We start from the raw sequence: 19,878 nt of genomic DNA on the forward strand, positions 1-19,878 counted from the left end.
CCACATGGGCCAGAAGCTGCTACCTCAAGTAATCAACACCTCATGACTGTAAACTCTGTTGGGCCAGTGAAGGTAGGTTCTCTTCCAACTTTTCACCCACCACCTCTGTATAAAATTCCAGCCAATACTTCAGCAATAAAACTCTCTCTTCATACCTAAATAGCTTTATTATGGCAATGTTATGCTGCAATCACGCTTACTTCCCTATTTACTAGGGTAGATTTTGATATCAATAACTTTTTAGGTTTTGGTTTTAATTTCCTTTACACTACTACACAAGGTCAAAATCCACCCCACTTTAAGTTATGTTGTACAACCAAAAGACCCCGATATTTACACTGTGTGCTGTGCATGTACCTGGGCCATTATAAAATCAGCTGGAAAGCAGTTATGTGCAAGAGTGCTTGGACAACTTGCCGAGATCTGTTCACTGCTTATTTTCAATGTGTGAAAAGTGCAGGGTGGATGTATTTCCCTTATAATAGTAAAAATATTCAATCCAAATCTTTTGTTATTTCTATTATGTTTTTGTTACTGTAAATGATATACACACTATAGCCATTGAAGAGACATTGTTATAAAGTCATTAGTATTAACTGGCAGAGTAGACTGAGATTTACTGAGTGGCTGGATTATAAATGACCATGAGGATAGAATCCAGGTTGTGACAGTGATGCTGATGTGTATCATTAGTGCCTATTAACGTTGTTAATGGGCACCAATGTAATGTGGTGTGACTGAACTACTGTTGTGCTGAGTTGCTAATCTGATAGTAGCATAGAACAGATTTCAAAGAATTTCTCCTAGTTTAGATTTAAGTTGTATATAATATTCTTAGTTTGGGATATTTCTATATATATTCTCTATAAGTTACTGGACAGTCCATGACCATGTGGTCATTTTTCAGGTTAAACAGCTGCTAATGCAAAGTAAGGCTGGTTTGAGTTGACCTCCTTGGTGGGGGTGTTTTGGTACTCAACAGTTTTTGTATGTGAAAGCAAATTACTGCAGCTGCTGGTATCTGAAATAAAAACAGAAAATGCTGGAGAATCTCAGCAGGCTTGATACCACCTGTGGGGAGAGAATGTGACCCTTCTTCCAGACTCAAAACTTTGGCTCTCTCTCCACAGATGCTGTCAAACCTGCTGACATTTTCCAGCATTCTCTGTTTTTGTTGTGGTTTTTGTATGTAGCTGTGTTTAGATCAAGACCTGACATGCTGGTTTGGCAGTCACTTTCATATTAATTTATGCACAAAATCACTTTACGCTGATATATGACAAAATTTGCTTTAGCATCATAATGCATTGGGTGATCAGAAAAACTGTTCCATGGGGACTGTAATTTTCCAAGATCCTAAGATGATAGGTTACAGGTTAATTAATGCAATACCCATGTTTTCCCATTTAATCTACACAGCTTTTACAAAACTGAAGGAAATGATATGCTTGGACATACATTTAAGAAATCATTAAACTTACCTTAAATTCTTTTTCAATATTTGCCAACTTGGCTAGTTCGTTACTAAGCTCTAGTGCCGTATGTACTGGATCCTCGCTAGACAAAGACAAATAGGCAGGGCTTGCTAACCCTTTGTACGCATTGATCCTTGATCTGGAATGACTAAATGAATCGTGCTTTTGTTTCTCCACACATTCATTGCATTTACAGAAATAGTCGTGAGGTTTCTCAATCCGTGCTCCTTTCATCAACAGCATGTGCACCACCTCATATTTCTGGCAGTGGGCAGCCAGAATGATTGGGGTGATGTCTGGAGAAAATCTTGTGCCATCTTCGTCGTAGGCATAAAAATCATCATCCTGCATTTCTTGTTCACATGGGCTAAGGGTCAGGCGATTACTGGGCTCAAATCCAGAGTGATTCAAAATTGCTTCCACAATTCGTATATACCCCTTACTGATAGCAAGTAATAATGCATCTCCAATTCGAGCCAGATTATCCCTCTTCAGAAGGAGCTCAGTTACTTCCAAATGTTCATTTCCAACCGCTAGCTGAAGGGCATTTTGGCCCATGTAATCAACACAATTAACATTCAGTGACTTGCTCTCTTCCAGCATTCGCCGAACAACAGGTATATTGCCATATTCAGCTGCATCCAAAAAGCGTTCCTCTTCTGGAGTTAGGCTCGTGCCCCTGTCATTGAACATGAATGCTGGACCACGAATAGCTTGTCTCCTTCCCTTCTCCCGTAGTACTGTCATTCTTCGCTGCATTACAGATGGGTTACTTATACTTTGCCTGAGAAAGAGCAGATGAAACTATGGTGAGATATGAAACATTTCTGCAGTCATACATTCAGAGCTGCTGAAAATATTTGCCGTTCTATTGAAATCAATTTATATTAGCTTTTAACCTCTCCAAAGGACCCAGCTAAAGATTACTTTTGCTGGTAAGCTAGTAGTAATTATGATTTTCTTATGCTGGATATTTTAATGAAATGAAAAGAAACTACATTTGGAGTTACAAGAGTGGAAAGGAAAAGTTTGATGCACTGACAGGTGGGACAGTAACCAAAGAACTCAAATTGACGATAACTAACAAAGTCAGGCAAAATGGAGAGAACTTGATGATCCGGAACGCAGAATGGGAAAGGATGGTACAAGTGCATTCAATCATTATTTTCAAAAGGAACTGGATGTACACTCAAAAGGAAAATAGGTAGTGTTATGGGGACAGGGCTAGAAAGTGGGATTTATCAGATAGCTCTGTAAAAGAAGCAGGGAGATGGGCTGAATGACCTGAGACAGATGTTTTCTTCCAGTGCACTAGAACAACTTACACTTATAGAACATGGCAAAACTTAACATGCCACTTCATAGGAGGTGGGAACTCCTCTTGCTGTCTATGATTCTAGATTGGGAAAATATATTTGAGTTCAATTTAATAATTATGTAAGGGCCTTTCATTTGACAGTAGTCTTAGGGTAATTAAAGGTAATGTGAAGCAACTTCAGTTATAGTTGAGACTTTTTTATTCTGGAAGATATATATGTTGCATCTAAATAAATAATGGCCTTGCTTTAGTAACAATCTGGTTTGTGCTGAAATTGCTTAGTTCTTTGCACTGCATGACAATCCAGTATTGGGCCTTGGTCTTGCCAGCCAGCCAATGCACTGTAGACATTTATAGACAATTGAAAGGTAAAGTGGAATGGAAGGTCAGGTATCTGGAATGCCAGCAATGGCCTTCAGGTAAATGATTAAAGGTAACTAGGAAAGGTTACATATAGGAAGTGGGTTAATTGGATCAACTCCCACTCTCTCTGGTCCACATTCAGGTAAGGATATCTTAAAATTTAGCCTGCTGGTCATGGTCTAGTAGACAATTTATTTAAGAACCATCTGTTAGACAAGATGAGCCTAATTTCCCTCAGTGCAATTGATATGCACAACCTTAGGCCTGTCCAATCCTGCTGTGGGGGCCACAATCAAGTGTTGATATTAAATATATCTAAACTGTGTTTAAGGAATGAGAAATTCTTGTTAATTATTTGGACTGTACCAATAAGGTGGATTGCAAATTTCCAGTTCATATAAAATGGTCCCCATTTTGTCTAGGACTTGGTCAACTACCGTCAATTTGAGTATTCATTATTCGTGAGGTTTAGAAGGCCATTTAACACCTGAAAACTGGGTGACATGCAACTAAATTCCTTGGCCAAGATATTTACAATGTCAGTTTTGGTCTTAAGAACATTTCTAATACTATTCTGTAATATTTTTCTGCTATAGAATATTCTTCTGCAATTTTTAATTCTCATTGGCATTCTTTTTCACCTGAAATAATCAGATATGTTCTGGTTCATGCATGGGCCTTAATGCACTGCAGCGGCTGTTTGGCACTGAATGTTCTAAGTTGGAATGTGTTTCTTGATCCTGCAGTGGTCAATATGCAAAACAATTTTCTCAAAAATATTTACAATACACAACAGCAAGCATAGCAGCAGATCAAGAGTAGATAAATAAAAATTCAAATTGCTTGTTGATTTCTGCAGGAACATCAACCTAATTTATTTCTCCATTCAATTATATCCAGCAAGACATTAGTGAAAGCTATAAATAGGAATAAATTTAAAATTATCTATGCTAGCAACACAAACATTGAATAAAACATAAGCTGCGTCTTTATGGTGAAAATCTGTATACATTTTGTTACAAATTGAGGTTTCATAGGCTAGTTATATTTTAAACTGTCTCTTTTAATTCAACCTAAAATGGAGTAATGGAGAGGGGCATGTGACCTCCTACTCGTTCTGCTTAGCGATAATCATAGAATAGAATCAGTACAGTACCATTTAGGAGGGCATGTAGCCCATCTATTCTGACCCAGACGCTATTTCTGTAACCCCGTAAATTTACCCTGCTAATCCCCCTGACACTAGAGTCAATTTTAGCATGTCCAATCAATCTAACCCATACATTTTGGACTGTGGGAGGAAACCCAAGCTGACATAGCGAGGTAGTGCAAACTCCACACAGACAGTGAGCAAGGCCGGAATCAAATCTGCATCCCTGGCACTGTGATGTGCCATGGGGAAAAGGTCAGAGCCTATTGAGAGGAGACATCAAATTCTTAACGCCTGGCGACAAAGGCAGAAACAACTTGTCCTCCTGCTGCCAGACTTACTAGCTCAGAGACCCCACTCAGAGGGAAGAACAGGAAAACAGCAGCTAATACAAACAGCAGGAGAAAAGGTGCCTGCTGTTAGCCACCAGGCAGGGTGCTAGTTGGAGTTTATTCTCTGGTCAAAGAGATAGGGCCTATGGAAATTTCAGTTCACAGATAGATTAACCCTGATGTGGATGGGAGAAGAAATAGCTAGAGTGGACCATCAGCTTGCAGATCCTCAGAACTTTGAGGGATGGACATAAATGATGTGAGTCAGAGAAGCAAGTCTGTTAGATGTTGGGATTATTATAGAATCATAGAATCCCTACAGTATAGAAAGAAGCTATTTGGCTCATCAAATCAAAGGGCATCCTTCCCAGAATCACCCCCACTCTATCCCCATAGCCCCATGCATTTACCTCACTATTCTCCCTAATCTACACATCTTTGGACTGTAGGAGGAAAGTAGAACACCTGGAGGAAACCCATGCATTCGCAGTGAGAACATGCAAACCCCACATAGATAGTCACCCAAAGTTGGAATTGAACCGGGACCTTGGTGCTGTGAGGTAGCAGTGCTAACCACTGCGCCACCATGCCACCCTAATGTAACGTTTGAGTGGTTCCTGCAAAGGTGGAGAGTGTGACAATAATATATAAAAACAGCATGGGTCTTCATACATGTAATTAATGACAGGCAACATAGAAGCTTAGGCAGCAAAATTTGTAATTACTTTTTGCACATTTTTTTCTTCAGCTCCCGTTCTGTTTATTTCATTTTCTCTCTTTTTCTATTTTTGAAATTGATTTTCTGCCACTTAGTCCTAGTGTAATACTTCACTTGATGTTTCTTGTGAATCTTGGACAGGAAAATCTGTTTCCATTTCTATAATGTGTACTATATTAGAAATACAATAGAATGTAACATGAAGATGACTTGGCAATAGATATTAATATTATAAAGTCTTCCAGTGTTGTTTGTTAACTATCGAACTGGCAGCAATGGTCACAGTTCCTCTACTTCTGTAAATATGTACATGGTTCCTCTACTTTTGTAAATATGTACATATTTACAAAAGTAGAGGAACTGTGACCATTGATTTTAATGGAGGTGGTGCTATAAAAATTAACGGCACAAAGTTCCAGGAGATTATAGCCTGGTGCAAGCAATGGTGAAAATCACTTGCTTAATAGTTTCCTGAAAATTTTGTGCCATTAAATAAGCTCCGCAATATAGATGTAACATTACAATGATGTAATCGTTGAATAAATTCAAGGTCAATGTGTTGCTTTAGTCTTTAACTCTGATTTAAGATAATTACTTCAGCAAATTGCTCTTGCACATTTATGAGGGAGATTTTTGCTACTAAATTTTTTTTGAAAATATAAATGGAGACAGTCATTACTTTTAACATGAAAAGAATGAAAAAAATACCACTGGGGAAATTAATTTTGAGATGCTACTAATACGTTATTGCAAATTAACATTTCAATTAAACTGGCAGATATATTTAAAATGTCGGTATCCACGGGTGAGGTGTCGGATGATTGGAGGATAGCTCATGTTGTTCTGTTGTTTAAAAAGTAATCCGGGAAATTATAGGCCAGTAAGTTTGATGTCAGTAGTAGGTAAATTATTGGAAAAAGTGTGAAGAGATAGGATCTACAAATACTTGGATGGACAGGGGCTTATTAGGGAGAGTCAACATGGCTTTATGTGTGGTAGATCATCTTTAACCAATCTATCAGAGTTTTTTGAGGTTACCAGGAAAGTGGATGAAGGGAAGGCAGTGGATGTTGTCTATATGGACTTCAGTGAGGCCTTTTCCTGCATGGGAGGTTAATTAGGAAGGTTCAGTCGCTAGGTGTGCATGGAGAGGTGGTAAATTGGATTAGACATTGGCTCAATGGAAGAGGCCAGAGAGCAGTAGTGGAGGATTGCTTCTCTGAGTGGAAGCCTGTGACTAGTGGTGTGCCACAGGGATCAGTGTTGGGTCCATTGTTGTTTGTCATCTATATCAATGATCCGGATGATAATGTGGTAAATTGGATCAGCAAATTTGCTCATGATACAAAGATTGGAGGTGTAGTGGACTGTGAGGAAGGTTTTCAATGCTTGCAGAGGGATTTGGACCAGCTAGAAAAGTGGCAGATGGCGTTTAATGCAAACAAGTGTGAGGTATTGCATCTTGGAAGGACAAACCAAGGTAGAACATTCAAGGTAAACGGTAGGACACTGAAGAGTGTAGTAGAACAGAGGGATCTGGGAATACAGATACATAATTCCCTAAAAGTGGCGTCACAGGTAGGTAGGGTCGTAAAAAGTGCTTTTGGTACATTGGCCTTTATAAATCAAAGTATTCAGTATAAGAGTTAGAATGTTATGGTGAGGTTGCATAAGACATTAGTGAGGCCGAATTTAGAGTATTGTGTGCAGTTTTGGTCACCTAATTACAGGAAGGATATTAATAAGGTTGAAAGAGTGCAGAGGAGGTTTACAAGGATGCTGCCGGGGCTTGAGAAACTGAGTTACAGAGAAAGTTTGAATAGGTTAGTACTTTACTCCCTGGAGCGTAGAAGAATGAGGGGAGATTTGATAGAGGTGTATAACATTATGATGGGTATAGATAGAATGAATGCAAGCAGGCTTTTTCCACTGAGACTAGGGGAGAAAAAAACTAGAGGACATAGGTTAAGGGTGAAGTGGGAAAAGTTTAAAGGGACTATTAAGAAGGGGTTCTTCACGCAGAAAGTGGTGGGAGTGTGGAATGAGCTGCCAGATGAAGTGGTAAATGTGGGCTCACTTTTAACATTTAAGAAAAACTTGGACAGGTACATGGATGAGAGGGGTGTGGAGGGATATGGTCCAGGTGCAGGTCAGTGGGACTAGGCAAAAAAATGGTTTGGTATAGCCAAGAAGGGCCAAAAGGCCCGTTTCTGTGCTGTAATGTTCTATGGTTCTAAACTGATATCATAAATTCTTTCAATTAACTTGTAAATGCAACTTCCTATTATTGTTAGGTCAGTGACCAAGGTAAAAAAAAAGGATTTAAAATGAAAACCAAGAAAAATGAAGTTAGTTAATTATTTTTATGCAGAGATTTCTTTTAGAGGGAGTAATAATGAGATTTATTTTCAGGCTTAGGTTTCACAGATGTAAGTTTGCTTCAATTGATATCACTTTCTCCCCTGATGTGGAAGGTTGTCTATTCAAAGTACATACCAGAAGTTTAGGATCATGAGCAAATCTAACAATACAGTGTGATACTGAGCAGTATCGCATTGTTCAATGTGCTGTCTAAAGGATAGGATGTTAAACCATGGCCTGAGCTGCTTGATCTTATAGCTTCATTATATTTTTATTCCAGTTATTTTATTGAATTCAAGACCTTAAATAACTCTCATAATTGAGCTCCCACTCTTCAATATCCAGATAATTCATAGTTCAGTGTCACACAAAAATTCTACATCGGTGTTTAAGTCACTGTTTATATAGTCTGTTCACGTCACCTCCTTCAGTTTTGGAGAACATTAACATTACTCTAAACTGTGACAGACTAAATTGACAAATAGAATGACTAAACTTTATGAAATGGATAAATGAACAGTAATAATGTCACACTATACACTTACAGTTGTTATGGACTTAATTATATTTTCTCAAGATGAAATGAATGTTCCGCTGTGACTAATAGGAGGCCAAACAGCGGAAGTCTGCTCATTGGGAAAGTTCACTCCATTAAGTGCTGAAATAACTCAAACTTGTAGATCTTTCAACTTAGCCTAAGTTATGTTAACACAATTTGAAATGTATTTCTATTCCCAAGAAATCACCCCATTTTGCTTATTCAACGTTTTGCATTTAATATGTCATTCAGAGCAAATGTACCTACTGTTAGTATTTTTCCCTTTGAAATCAATTCACAACACAACTCTCTATAGAGTGGACCTGTCTGCTCAGTGCAATATTGTGCTCTGAAGTGGCCATCACACCATCATGCTACTTCAAACTACACATGTGTCTCCTGTTCTTTCTTTTTCTTTTACGTAAGATGAGATACTTCTCTTATAAATTGTTGTATGGTATAACTGAGCAATGAAAGATGCTTATTCAAAGTAAAAGTTTATGTTTAAAATGTTCTGGACAAATGTTAATTTATGATTCACACTGACTTCACTGATATGGTTATTTTGGTATCAACAAATGTTTACACTCATGAGATTATATGGTGCTAGGCTTACCATTGGAGCTTGGATTATTTAACTCAATTATAGTACTGCAATGTGTTTGTGTTACTGTATCTGATTAGTTGTTTAATTTGCTTGTACTTACCTGAGAAATTGCACCATTGTGTATTAAATGAAAAGACATTCACTTGTGGGGAATTAGCTCAAATGGTAGCACGCTCATTTTGTATGTGAGAGTTAGTGAAATCAATACCCACATTCTCCACTCTGATTTTGTGGGCAGCAAGGTGGCACAGTGGTTAGCACTGCTGCCTCCTAGGGCCAGAGACCCAGGTTTGATTCCCATATTGGGTCACTGTTTGTGTGGAGTTAGCAAGTTCTCCTGTGTCTGTGTGGGTTTTCTCCGGGTGTCTGGTTTCCTCCCACAGTTCAAAGGTGTGCTGGTTAGGTGAATCAGCCATGCTAAATTCTTCCTCAGTGTACCCAAACAGTAACTTCACTGCAGTACTAATGTAAGCTTATTTGTGACTAATAAATGAACTTTAACTTTACTCTAGCTTCAAACTACATAGTTCTTGTTTTCGGCAAATATGAAACATCATCACCCCACTCCTTCCAACACTATTTACCAGTCTTTCTTTCTAAGTGTATCACCTCAGATTTGTCTGTATTAAATAATATCTGCCATTGTTTTCTAATTCATTGATTAATGCCTGAATAGTCTTCACAGAATCAATAGTTTTTTCTAATTTGCAACAACAATAAATTTGAACAATTTGGATTGAAAATTTAAATCCAAGCTTTCAGTGCAAGTTAGATATTAGGTCCCATGATTGTTCCTAAGAGATGGCATGCAAAGAGTAGAAGTGAACAGTGTTTTTCGGCATGAAGGTAATATTCTAACCATTGCGCTTTTTGATAGATATTAATAACCATCTGGGTATAGACGGTATAATTTCAAACTTTGTCAATGACACAAAACTTAGAAATGCAGTAAACCGTGAGGAGGTTAATTGCAAATTTCAGGAGGTGACAAACCAGTGAAATAGGCAGGCAAATGAAAAAATAACTTGAACACAGAGAAATATGAAATATTGAATTTTGGAATGAAAATTGAGGAGAGGCAAATGAATGAAATGACATAATTTAAAGTGAGTGCGGGAACAGAGAGATCTTGGAGTACAGAAATCTTTGAGGATGATCAAGACAAGTTGGTGAAAGTACCTGAGATTCTTGACTTTGTAAATAGAGGTGTAGGCTCCAGCATTGGGTGGCATGGTGGGCTCAGTAATTAACACTGCTGCCTCACAATGCCAAGCACCCGGGTCTACTTACGGCCTTGTGTGACTGTGTGGAATTTGCACTTCCTCCCTGTGTCGGGATGGGTTATTTTCGAGTGCAGTTTAGATGAATTTGCCATGAATTCGCTAAATTGACTCTTAGGGGGCAATCTTATGAAAAAAAATTCTAAGGCAAGAGCGAGCATGAAAATGGGAGATTTTCTGATCCGATTTTTGGGTGGGTCCAAATCTGCCACCTTATGTACTTACAGGAGAAAAAACGCTCAAAAACAATTTCTTGTCTGTAGGGGAGAGGCAGGGTTTAAATCGCCCGAAAACTGGCTCAGAGCAGCATAGGGCGCCATTGCACATGTGCATGTCACACTCTGCTGCTCTCAGCTTTCCTTCATGGCCTAAACACAGCAACTCCCTAGCTACTGCAGAGGCCTGTGGCCTATCGCAACCAACCTGCCTGGGAAGATCGATCCCCATGACCTCCCCCCTGCACAGACCAATTGACTCCTGTGACCTCCCCTGTCCTGGACTGATCACCCACTGCCTCCTGCTACCGAGCGCCACTACAGAGTGCCAGCAAGCCCCCCTCCATCCCCTCACCATACTCATATGCAGAATAGCAACATGGCCTCCTTCCCTCCCACCACCAACCTCAAATGTGGAATGCATGATGGCCCGTGCCCTTCATCACCGATCAGCCCGCCCCTGGTCTGGGCCCACCCCCTACTAGGCACCGCCTAGCAGTGTCCAGTGCCCAGTGAGTAGTGCCAGGGAGCCATGTTGGCAGTGCCAGCCTGTCACTGTCCAAGGGACACACCCCCTTTCCCCAAATCTCCTGGTGAGCCTCAATGGCTTTGTTCTTAGTAGTAATGAGGAGCAGGAAAGAAGGGCCATAGAGAATTGGCTATAATCTGAAACAAAACATCTTTGAAAAGTTTAATTTAAAGGGATAAGACATGACAGGAGAGCTCCAAGCCATGGTTTGCTCATCTTGCTTCATGTTGCAGTCTGGGGTCAGTTCCAGTCCCCTAGGTCAGCATGTGTGTAGGAAGTGTCTCCAGCTACAGCTCCTGGAAGCTAAGGTTTCAGAGCTGGAAGGCGGCTGGAGACACTGTGGAACATCCATGAGTCACAGAGTATCGTGGAGAGCATGTATAGAGAGGTGGTTACACTATAGGCTCAGACTCCGCAGACTGGAAGAGGATGGGTGACCACCAGACAGAGCAAGAGAGATAGGCAGGTAGTGCAGAAATCTCCTGTGGCCATTTGCCTGCAAAACAGATATACTGCTTTGGATACTGTTGAGGGGAATTACCTCTCTGGGCAAAGCAGCAGCAAATAAATGTTGCACCATGGTTGGTTCTGCTGCAGAGGGGAGGGGTAAACAGTGTGCCAGTGCAGTAGTTATAAGGGACTCAATTGTAACAGGGATAGACAGGTGTTTCTGTGGCTGCAGTCGTGACTGCAGGATGATATGGTGTCTCCCTGGTGCTAGGGTCAAGGATGTTTAGGAGCAGCTGCAGGACATTCTGAAGGGGGAGGGCGAACAGCCAATAGTCCTGGTACACATTGGTACAAACGACATAGATGAAAAAAAGGGATGAGGTCCTAAAAGCAGAATACAGGGAGCTAGGAAGAAAGTTAAGAAATTGGACCTTGATGGCAGTCACCTCAGGATTACTACTGGTACCAAATGCCAGTCAGAGTAGAAATGACAGGATATATCAGATAAATACGTGGCTGAAGAGATAGTGTCGGGGGAGGGTTTCAGATTCTGGGGGCATTGGGACCAGCTCTGGAAGAGGTGGGACCTGTACAAATTGGACAGTTACACCTGGGCAGGACTGGGACAGATGTCCTTGGGGGAGTGTTTTCTAGAATGGTTGGGGAGGGTTTAAATATGCCAGGGGGATGGGAACTTATGTAAGGAATCAGAAGGAGGGAGCAAGGTCAAAAACAAAAGGTAGAAAAGGGAATAAAAAAAGTGATAGGCAGAGAAACCAAGGACAAAGTTCAAATAGGGCTATAGAGAAAAATACTGGGATCAAGACAAACAATATAAAAAAGACAAGCTGAAAGGCTCTGTACCTCAATGCGTGGAACATTTGCAATAAAGTGAATGAACTAATTGCGCAGATAAATATAAACGGTTACGATATAATTGGGATTCCGGAGACATGGCTGCAGGGTGACCAGGGATGGGAATTAAATGTCCCGGGATATTCAATATTCAGGAAGGACAGGCATAAAGGAAAAGATGGTGGAGAGACACAGCTGGTTAAAAGGGAAATTAACACAATGGTGAGAAAGGATCTTGGCTCTGACAACATAGAGACCGTATGGGTAGAGTTGAGAAATACCAAGGGCCAAAAACATTAGTGGGTGTCATATATAGACCCCAAAACTGAAGTGGTGATTTTGGAAATGGCATTAAGCATGAAATTAGTGATACATGCGATAAGGGGATATCGGTGATCATGGGTGATTTTGATCTGCACATAGATGGACAAATCAAATCAGCCACAATGCTGTAGAGGAGGAATTCTTGGAGTGGTTTTCTTGATCAATACGTGGAGGAATCAACTAAAGAGCTGGCCATCTTAGACTGGTTACTGTGTAATGAGAAAGGAATCATTGCCAATCTAGGTAGGTAGGTGTAGGAAAATGCTTCGTTGAAATGGCGGCACGGGCTCGTTGGGCCAAAGGGCCTGTTTCCCATGCTGGGTTGTTCTTTGTTCTAGCTATACGAGACCCCTTGGGGATGAGTGACCATAACATGATAGAATTTTTTGTCAAGATGGAGAGTGAAGTGGTTGATTCAAAGACTAGGGTGCTGAATCTTAATAAAGGAAAGTATGAGATATGAGATGTGAGTTGACTTGGTAGATGGCGGAGAGTTACTAAAAGGGATGACAGTGGATAGATAATGGCAAACATTCAAGGAATGCATGAGGGAACTGCAGCAGCCATTTATTCCTGTCTGGCACAAAAGCAAAATGGTTAAGAGGTTCAATCCATGCTTTACAAAGGAAATTACAGAGACTGTCTGATCTAAGGAAGAAGCATACATTGGCCAAGAAAAATAATAGGTCTGAGGATTGGGAGCAGTTTAGAATTCAGCAAAGGAGGACCAAAGGATTGATTAAAAAGGGGAAAAAAACAGTAATGAAAGTAAACTTGCATGTAACATAAAGACTGACACTAAGAGTTTCTATAGGTACGTGAAGCGAAAGAGGTTGGTAAAGACAAATGTAAGTCTCTACAGACAAAAACGGGGGGAATGTATAATAGGGGACAAAGAAATCGCTGAGCAACTGAATACATACTTTGGTTCTGTCTTCACAAAAGAGGACACAAATCAAATGCCAGAAACATTGGAGAATGCAAGAGTTAGTGACAGGGAAGAACTGAGGGAGAACAATATTAGTAGAGAAATGGTACTGAGAAAGTTGAGGGGATTGAAGGTGGTTAAATCACCAGAGCCTGATAATCTACACCCCAGAGTACTTAAGGAAATGGCTCTAGAAATAGTGGATGTATTTTGTCATCCTTCAGGATTCTATAGACTCTAGCACAGTACCTGCAGATTGGAGGGTAGCAAATGTCACTCCAATATTCAAAAAGGAAGGTGGAGAGAAAACAAGGAATTATAGACCAGTAAGCTTAACATCAGTAGTGGGAAAAATTCTCCAATCCATTATCAAGGACTTTATAGCAGAACATTTACAAAGCAGTGGCAGGATCAGACAGAGTCAGCATGGATTTATGAAGAGGAAATGATGCTTGACAAATCTGTTGGATTTCTTTGAAGATATAATTAGTAGAGTTGACAAGTGAGAACCAGTAGATGTGGTATATTTGGACTTTTAGAAAGCATTTGACAAAGTCCTGCACAAGAGATTACTGTGCAACATTAAAGTGCATGGAATTGGAGGAACTGCATTGAGATAGATAGTAAACTGGTTTGCAGAGAGAAAACAAAAAGTAGTAATTAATGGGTGCTTTTCAAATTGGCAGGCAGTAACTAGTGGGGTGCCACAGGGATTGGTGCTGGGACCCCAGCTATTCTCAATATATAAATGATTTGGATGAGGGAACAAAATGTAATATCTCAAAGTTTGCAGATGATATCAAGTTGGGTGGGAGGGTGAACTGTGACAAGGATGCAGAGATCTTTCAGAATGATCTGGACAGGTTGGGTAAGTGGACTAATCAATGGCAGATGCAGTATAATTTGGATAAATGTGAGGTTATTCATTTTGCAAGCAAAAACACAAAGGCAGATTACTACCTGAATGCCTGTAAATTGGGAGAGGGGAGTGTGCAGAGGGACCTGGGTGTCCTTGTGCACTAGTCACCGAAGGTAAGCATGCAGGTACAGCAGGCGGTAAAGAAGGCAAATGGCATGTTAACTTTCATTTACGAGAGGTTTCCAGCACAGGAGCAGTGGTGTGTTGTTGCAACTATACAGGATCTTGGTGAGGCTAACACCAAGAGTACTGTGTGCAGTTTTGGTCTCCTTTTCTGATGAATGATCATGTTATGTTATTGCTCTCAAGGGAGTGCAGCAAAGGTTTACCAAGCTGATTCCAAGGATGGCAGGACTGATGTATGAGCAGAGATTGACTAGGTTAGGATTGTTTTTGCTGGAATTCAGATGAATGAAGGGGGATCTCATAGCGACTTATAAAATTCAAACAGGTTTAGACAGGATAGATGCAGGGAGGATGTTCCCAATGGTGGGGGATCACAGTCTGAGGATTCAGGGTGGACCATTTAGGACTAAGGTGAGAAGACATTTCTTCACCCAGACAGTGGTGAGCCTATGGAATTCATTACCACAGGAAGTACTTGATGCCAAAACATTGAATGCATTCAAGAGGTGACTGGATATAGCACTTGGGGCAAATGGGATCAAAGGTTATGGGGAAAAAGTAGGATTAGGCTATTGAGTTGAATGATCAGCCACGGTCTTAATGAATGGCAGAGCAGGCTCGAAGGGCCAAATGGCCTCCTCCTACTCCTATCTTCTATGTTACTACCGGTGAGGCCATCATATCTGGTCCCCGTTGAAGGGGAACAGCTGTGACTCTTGCCAGAGAGAACCTCTCCTGGCAAGGCCACACAGACAAGTGAACCTGGACAATTGTCTCAAGCTCATTAATCATATGATAAATATATATAAACTCAACTGAAATAATTCATTCAGCTTTGTGCCAGAAATGTGCATGAGGCTGATCACGCCAGATATCCGGTGCTGATAAGATTGCGAGAGGCGAGAAATCGGGCGCGATCCTGATTTCTCGGCTCTCTCACAATCTTACCAGCTTGGCCCACCCTTTGGCCAGCACAGCGCAATGGTTAGATTGCCCCTTTAGTGTCCAAAGATGTGTAGGTTAGTGGAATTAAAAGGGTAAATTTGTGGGGCTATGGGAGAATAGGACGGTAGTGGGCCTGGGTAAGATGCTCCTTTGGAGAATTCTTTCAGACTCAATGGGCCAAATGGCTTCCTTTTGTACTGAAGGCATTCTATGATTAACCAGGAACTGAGGAGGTGCAGTGACTCTGCAATCAACCAAGGATCCTAGTCAAGCCAAACTACAGGATTCATTACACTATTGTGGTGTCATCCTTCCCCTGGCAACTGGCCAAGTGGATATCCTGGCTTGAAGGAGGCAACAGACCAAAGACCATGAGGACAGTCCCTGCCATTCCAAAGACAAGATCATCCTCAGGTTCATGATCAGGAGGAAGTAGAGAGCTGAAGATTTGGAAGGACAGATGCAGGAGACTTGCAATCAGGAGGGGAGAAGATGCATGATCAAGGATATGGGGGACAGGAAGGGGTTTCCATGGATGCCCATGGTTTCTTATAGAGGGCTGAAGGAATGTTCTTTTCTATCCAGGTCCATGAGAAAAAATAAATTTCACAACTACCTGCTGGACCTCTTCTGGTCTAGAATTCAGCTCCCTCAACAATTAGTCTGACACAGCAGCTGACACTGCCCACTCACTATCAGACCTTCTCAATATTTCATCACATAATATTCCATTACTATTCCATTCACTTACTCAAAAGGGCAGGTTAATATATGTACACATCAGGAATAGAATGGGATTAGTGAGGTAGGTAATCCCTGTTATGCTAACTGTACTCTCACACCAAATTTTAGGTTGAAGAAAGGTCCACATTTTCCTTCTGAGGTGCTTCCTGGTCCATCAGAAAACCTGAAAAATTAAATTTGAAACATTCCTGCTAGCCCTTTCTGGCTCAGGGTCTAAGTCTCTGCACACTAGTTGGGAGCAGGCAAAATTGGGGTCCAAGTACAAAAGCAAGGGCTTATGCTAACTCATCATAAATCACCAGAAAGGCCTTGGCTGAAGGATTCTTTCAAACTATGGTTTTGTATCAAAATCATGAATTGCTATTTGTTCAAGCATAAATCAATATAGATAGGCAGTTAGTTTATAGAAACAATGGAATAGGAGCTGGAATAGGTTACTTAGCCCCTAGAGCTTGTTCTGCCATTCAATGAGATCATAACTGATCCATGACCTAACCCCACATACCTACTTTTCCTTCATATCCCTTAGTACATTGCTTAACAAAAATCTATCAACCTCAGTTTTAAAGTTACAATTGACCTAATATCAATTTCTGTGAGCAAAAGAGAGTTCCAAGTTCCTACTAGCCATTATATGTTGAAGTGGTTCCCAATTTCATTCCATATAGATCCAGGCCTAATTCTTAGCGCCTGATATTTCTAGACTCTCCTAAAGGCAGGAACTGTTTCTTTGGACAGAATTCTCCCTTTTTGAGATTGGGGGAGAGGGGGGGTGGGGGGGTGAAATTCACTGGTCCCATTCGCCAATGACAGGAAGCCTGACATTCCACTGGATTAGGCATTGGAGATAAAATGGGATAATTACCGGGCGAAAAATCCATCACAATTCACCTAGCCCACCTTGCTGACCTCAATCAGGTTCCCACCCAGACAATTATGTAAATCTGCTAATGTGTTACATTCACCCCGAAGGACTGCTTTGTATACCTCACTCTTCAGCAATCAGGATTTAGATTGACATAATTCAACTCTGGATTGAAAGGCCTGATAGGATGTTGGTGGACAGCATTTTAATGAGCATTCATGAGATGCAAGTGTTTTCACACCACCAGACAAAGAGAAGACCAACCCACCATTAACCCACCAACGGGAGAATTGCAACACGATTTTATGCCAGTCAGATATGACATTTTGGTTCCCACTAGGTTCTCTGCTCCCAGCCGCCACCAAACCCACCATGATTGGGATAGGAGAATTCCGCCCTTTATACCTCCACTGGGTGTGATTCTCAGGGTCTGTTTGCTGTGAGTACAAATCCCAATTTGGCGCTAACACTCATGAGAAATCATTTAAGTGTAATTTTATGGCTTAACGTTGTTGCTTTTGGGATTGTTCGATTCTCCATGATGTTAAGCCAGTGGGAATCACTACTGGTTTTTGAAAGTGCAAACTAGTCATGATGACCACAATGGGACTGTGGAGGTGAATATACCTCCACCACCGCCACATGGGTGGTGAGGGACATGGCAGCAGGGCACAGCCCCCTGGCATCCCAGCAGTACCAACTTGGCAGTGCCAGGACAGGCTCTATTGTGGAGGTGGGTGGTTCCCATGTGTGGTGAAGGGCCCAATAGACAATGCTGGGGGATTGTGCCTGCATTGAGGGTGGGAGAGGTGGAAGTTATGAGGGGGGTCCTGATGTCCACAGAGACAGGAAAGAGGCATTTAACTTTACCTTGAGAGATCTCTGAATCCCAGGTTTGCTGGTGAGATTAGCCCTCCCCAACCCCACACTTGGCTGCATGATTTTTATGATGTGGAGATGCCGGCGTTGGACTGGGGTAAAACAGAAAGAAATCCCACAACACCAGCTTAAAAGTCGAAACAGGTTTATATGTAGCAAAAGCCGCAAGCTTTCGGGACAGGCTGTCCCTTCATCAGGTGGATGGGAGTTCTGATCATAAACAGGACACAAATTCACAAGCTCAATTGATATGCATAATGATTGGAATGTGAATCTTTACAGCTAATCAATTCTTAAAGGCACAGACAATGTGAGTGGAGAGATCTTTTTAACCTGTGCTTAAAGATGTGTATTGTTTCCAGACAGGAAAGTTAGTGAGATTTTGCAAGTCCAGGCAAGTTATGGGGGTTACAGATAGTGTGACATGAACCCAAGATCCCTGTTGAGACCGTCCTCTTGTGTGTGGAACTTGGCTATCAGTCTCTGCTCAGCAACTCTGTGCTGTCATGTGTCTTGAAGGTTGCCTTGGAGAACGCTTACCCGAAGATCAGAGGCCAAATGCCCGTGACTGCTGAAGTGTTCCCCAACAGGAAGAGAACCGTCTTGCCTGGTGATTATTGAGCGGTGTTCATTCATCCGTTGTTGTAACGTCTGCATGGTCTCCCCAATGTACCAAGCCTTGGGACATCCTTTCCTGCAGCATATCAGGTAGACAACGTTGGCCGAGTTGCAACAGTATGTACCATGTACCTGGTGAATAGTGTTCTCACGTGAGATGGTGGCATCCGTATCGATATTCCGGCACGTCTTACAGAGGTTGCTGTGGCAGGTTTGTGTGGTGTCATGGTCATTGTTCTCCTGAAGGCTGGGTAGTTTGCTGTGAACAATTGTCTGTTTGAAGCTGTGGGGTTGTTTGAAGGCAAGATGTGGGGGTGTGGGGATGGCCTCGGCAAGATTTTCGTCTTCATCAATGAGATGTTGAAGACTCTGGAGAAGATGTTGTAGCTTCTCCGCTCCGGGGAAGTACTGGACAACGAAGGGTACTTTGTCCACCATGTCCCGTGTTTGTCTTCTGAGGAGGTCAGTGCAGTTTTTGGCTGTGGCGCATCGGAACTGTCGATCAATGAGTTGAGTGCCATATCCTGTTCTTATGAGGACATCTTTCAGCGTCTGGAGGTATCTGTTGCGATCCTCCTCATCTGAGCAGATCCTGTGTATACGGAGGGCTTGTCCATAGGGGATGGCTCCTTTAATGTTTAGGATGGAAGCTGGAGAAGTGGAGCATTGTGAGGTTATCCATGGGCTTGCGATACAGTGAGGTGCTGAGGTGACCGTTCTAATGGAGGTGCATGTGTCGAAGAATGTAACTGATTCCAGAGAGTAGTCCATGGTGAGTCTGATGGTGGGATGGAGCTTGTTGGTATCCTCATATAGTTGTTTCAGTGACTGTTCACCATGAGTCCAAAGAAAGAAAATGTCATCGATGTATAGCATCGATTGAAGGTCCTGTGTGGTGAAGAAATCTTGTTCACACCTGTGCATGAAGATGTTGGCATATTGAGGTGCGAATTTGGTCGCCATGGCTGTTCTGTGTGTCCGGATGAAGAACTGGTTGTTGAAGGTGAAGACATTGTGGTCCAGGATGAAGCGGATGAGTTGTAAAATTGCATCTGGAAACTGGCAGTTGTCAATATTGAGTACTGAGGCAGTTGCAGCAATGCCATCGTCATGGGAGACATTCGTGTACCCAACCATCAGGAGAACAATGACCACGACACCGCACAACCCTGCCACAGCAACCTCTGTAAGACGTGCTGGATCATTGATACGGATGTCATCATCTCATGTGAGAACACCATCCATCAGGTACACAGTACATATTCTTGCAACTCGGCCAACGTTATCTACCTGATACGCTGCAGGAAAGGATGTCCCGAGGCTTGATACATTGGGGAGA

General features: G+C 41.7%; 1 protein-coding gene across 1 annotated transcript in view; it reads right to left on the reverse strand.

The window, feature by feature from the left end:
• LOC145350573 (short transient receptor potential channel 3) overlaps positions 1 to 19,878 on the reverse strand; it is a 151,450-nt gene that overhangs the window by 96,815 nt on the left and 34,757 nt on the right. Inside the window, exon 2 of the mRNA XM_080199775.1 lies at positions 1,482 to 2,259. Within this exon, the coding sequence (XP_080055901.1) occupies positions 1,482 to 2,259 (778 nt within the window). The remainder of the gene's footprint in view (positions 1 to 1,481; positions 2,260 to 19,878) is intronic.

Source organism: Carcharhinus amblyrhynchos, chromosome 1, assembly GCF_965287045.1.
Source record: "Carcharhinus amblyrhynchos chromosome 1, sCarAmb.v2.hapA, whole genome shotgun sequence".
In the NCBI taxonomy this organism is placed as follows: domain Eukaryota; kingdom Metazoa; phylum Chordata; class Chondrichthyes; order Carcharhiniformes; family Carcharhinidae; genus Carcharhinus; species Carcharhinus amblyrhynchos.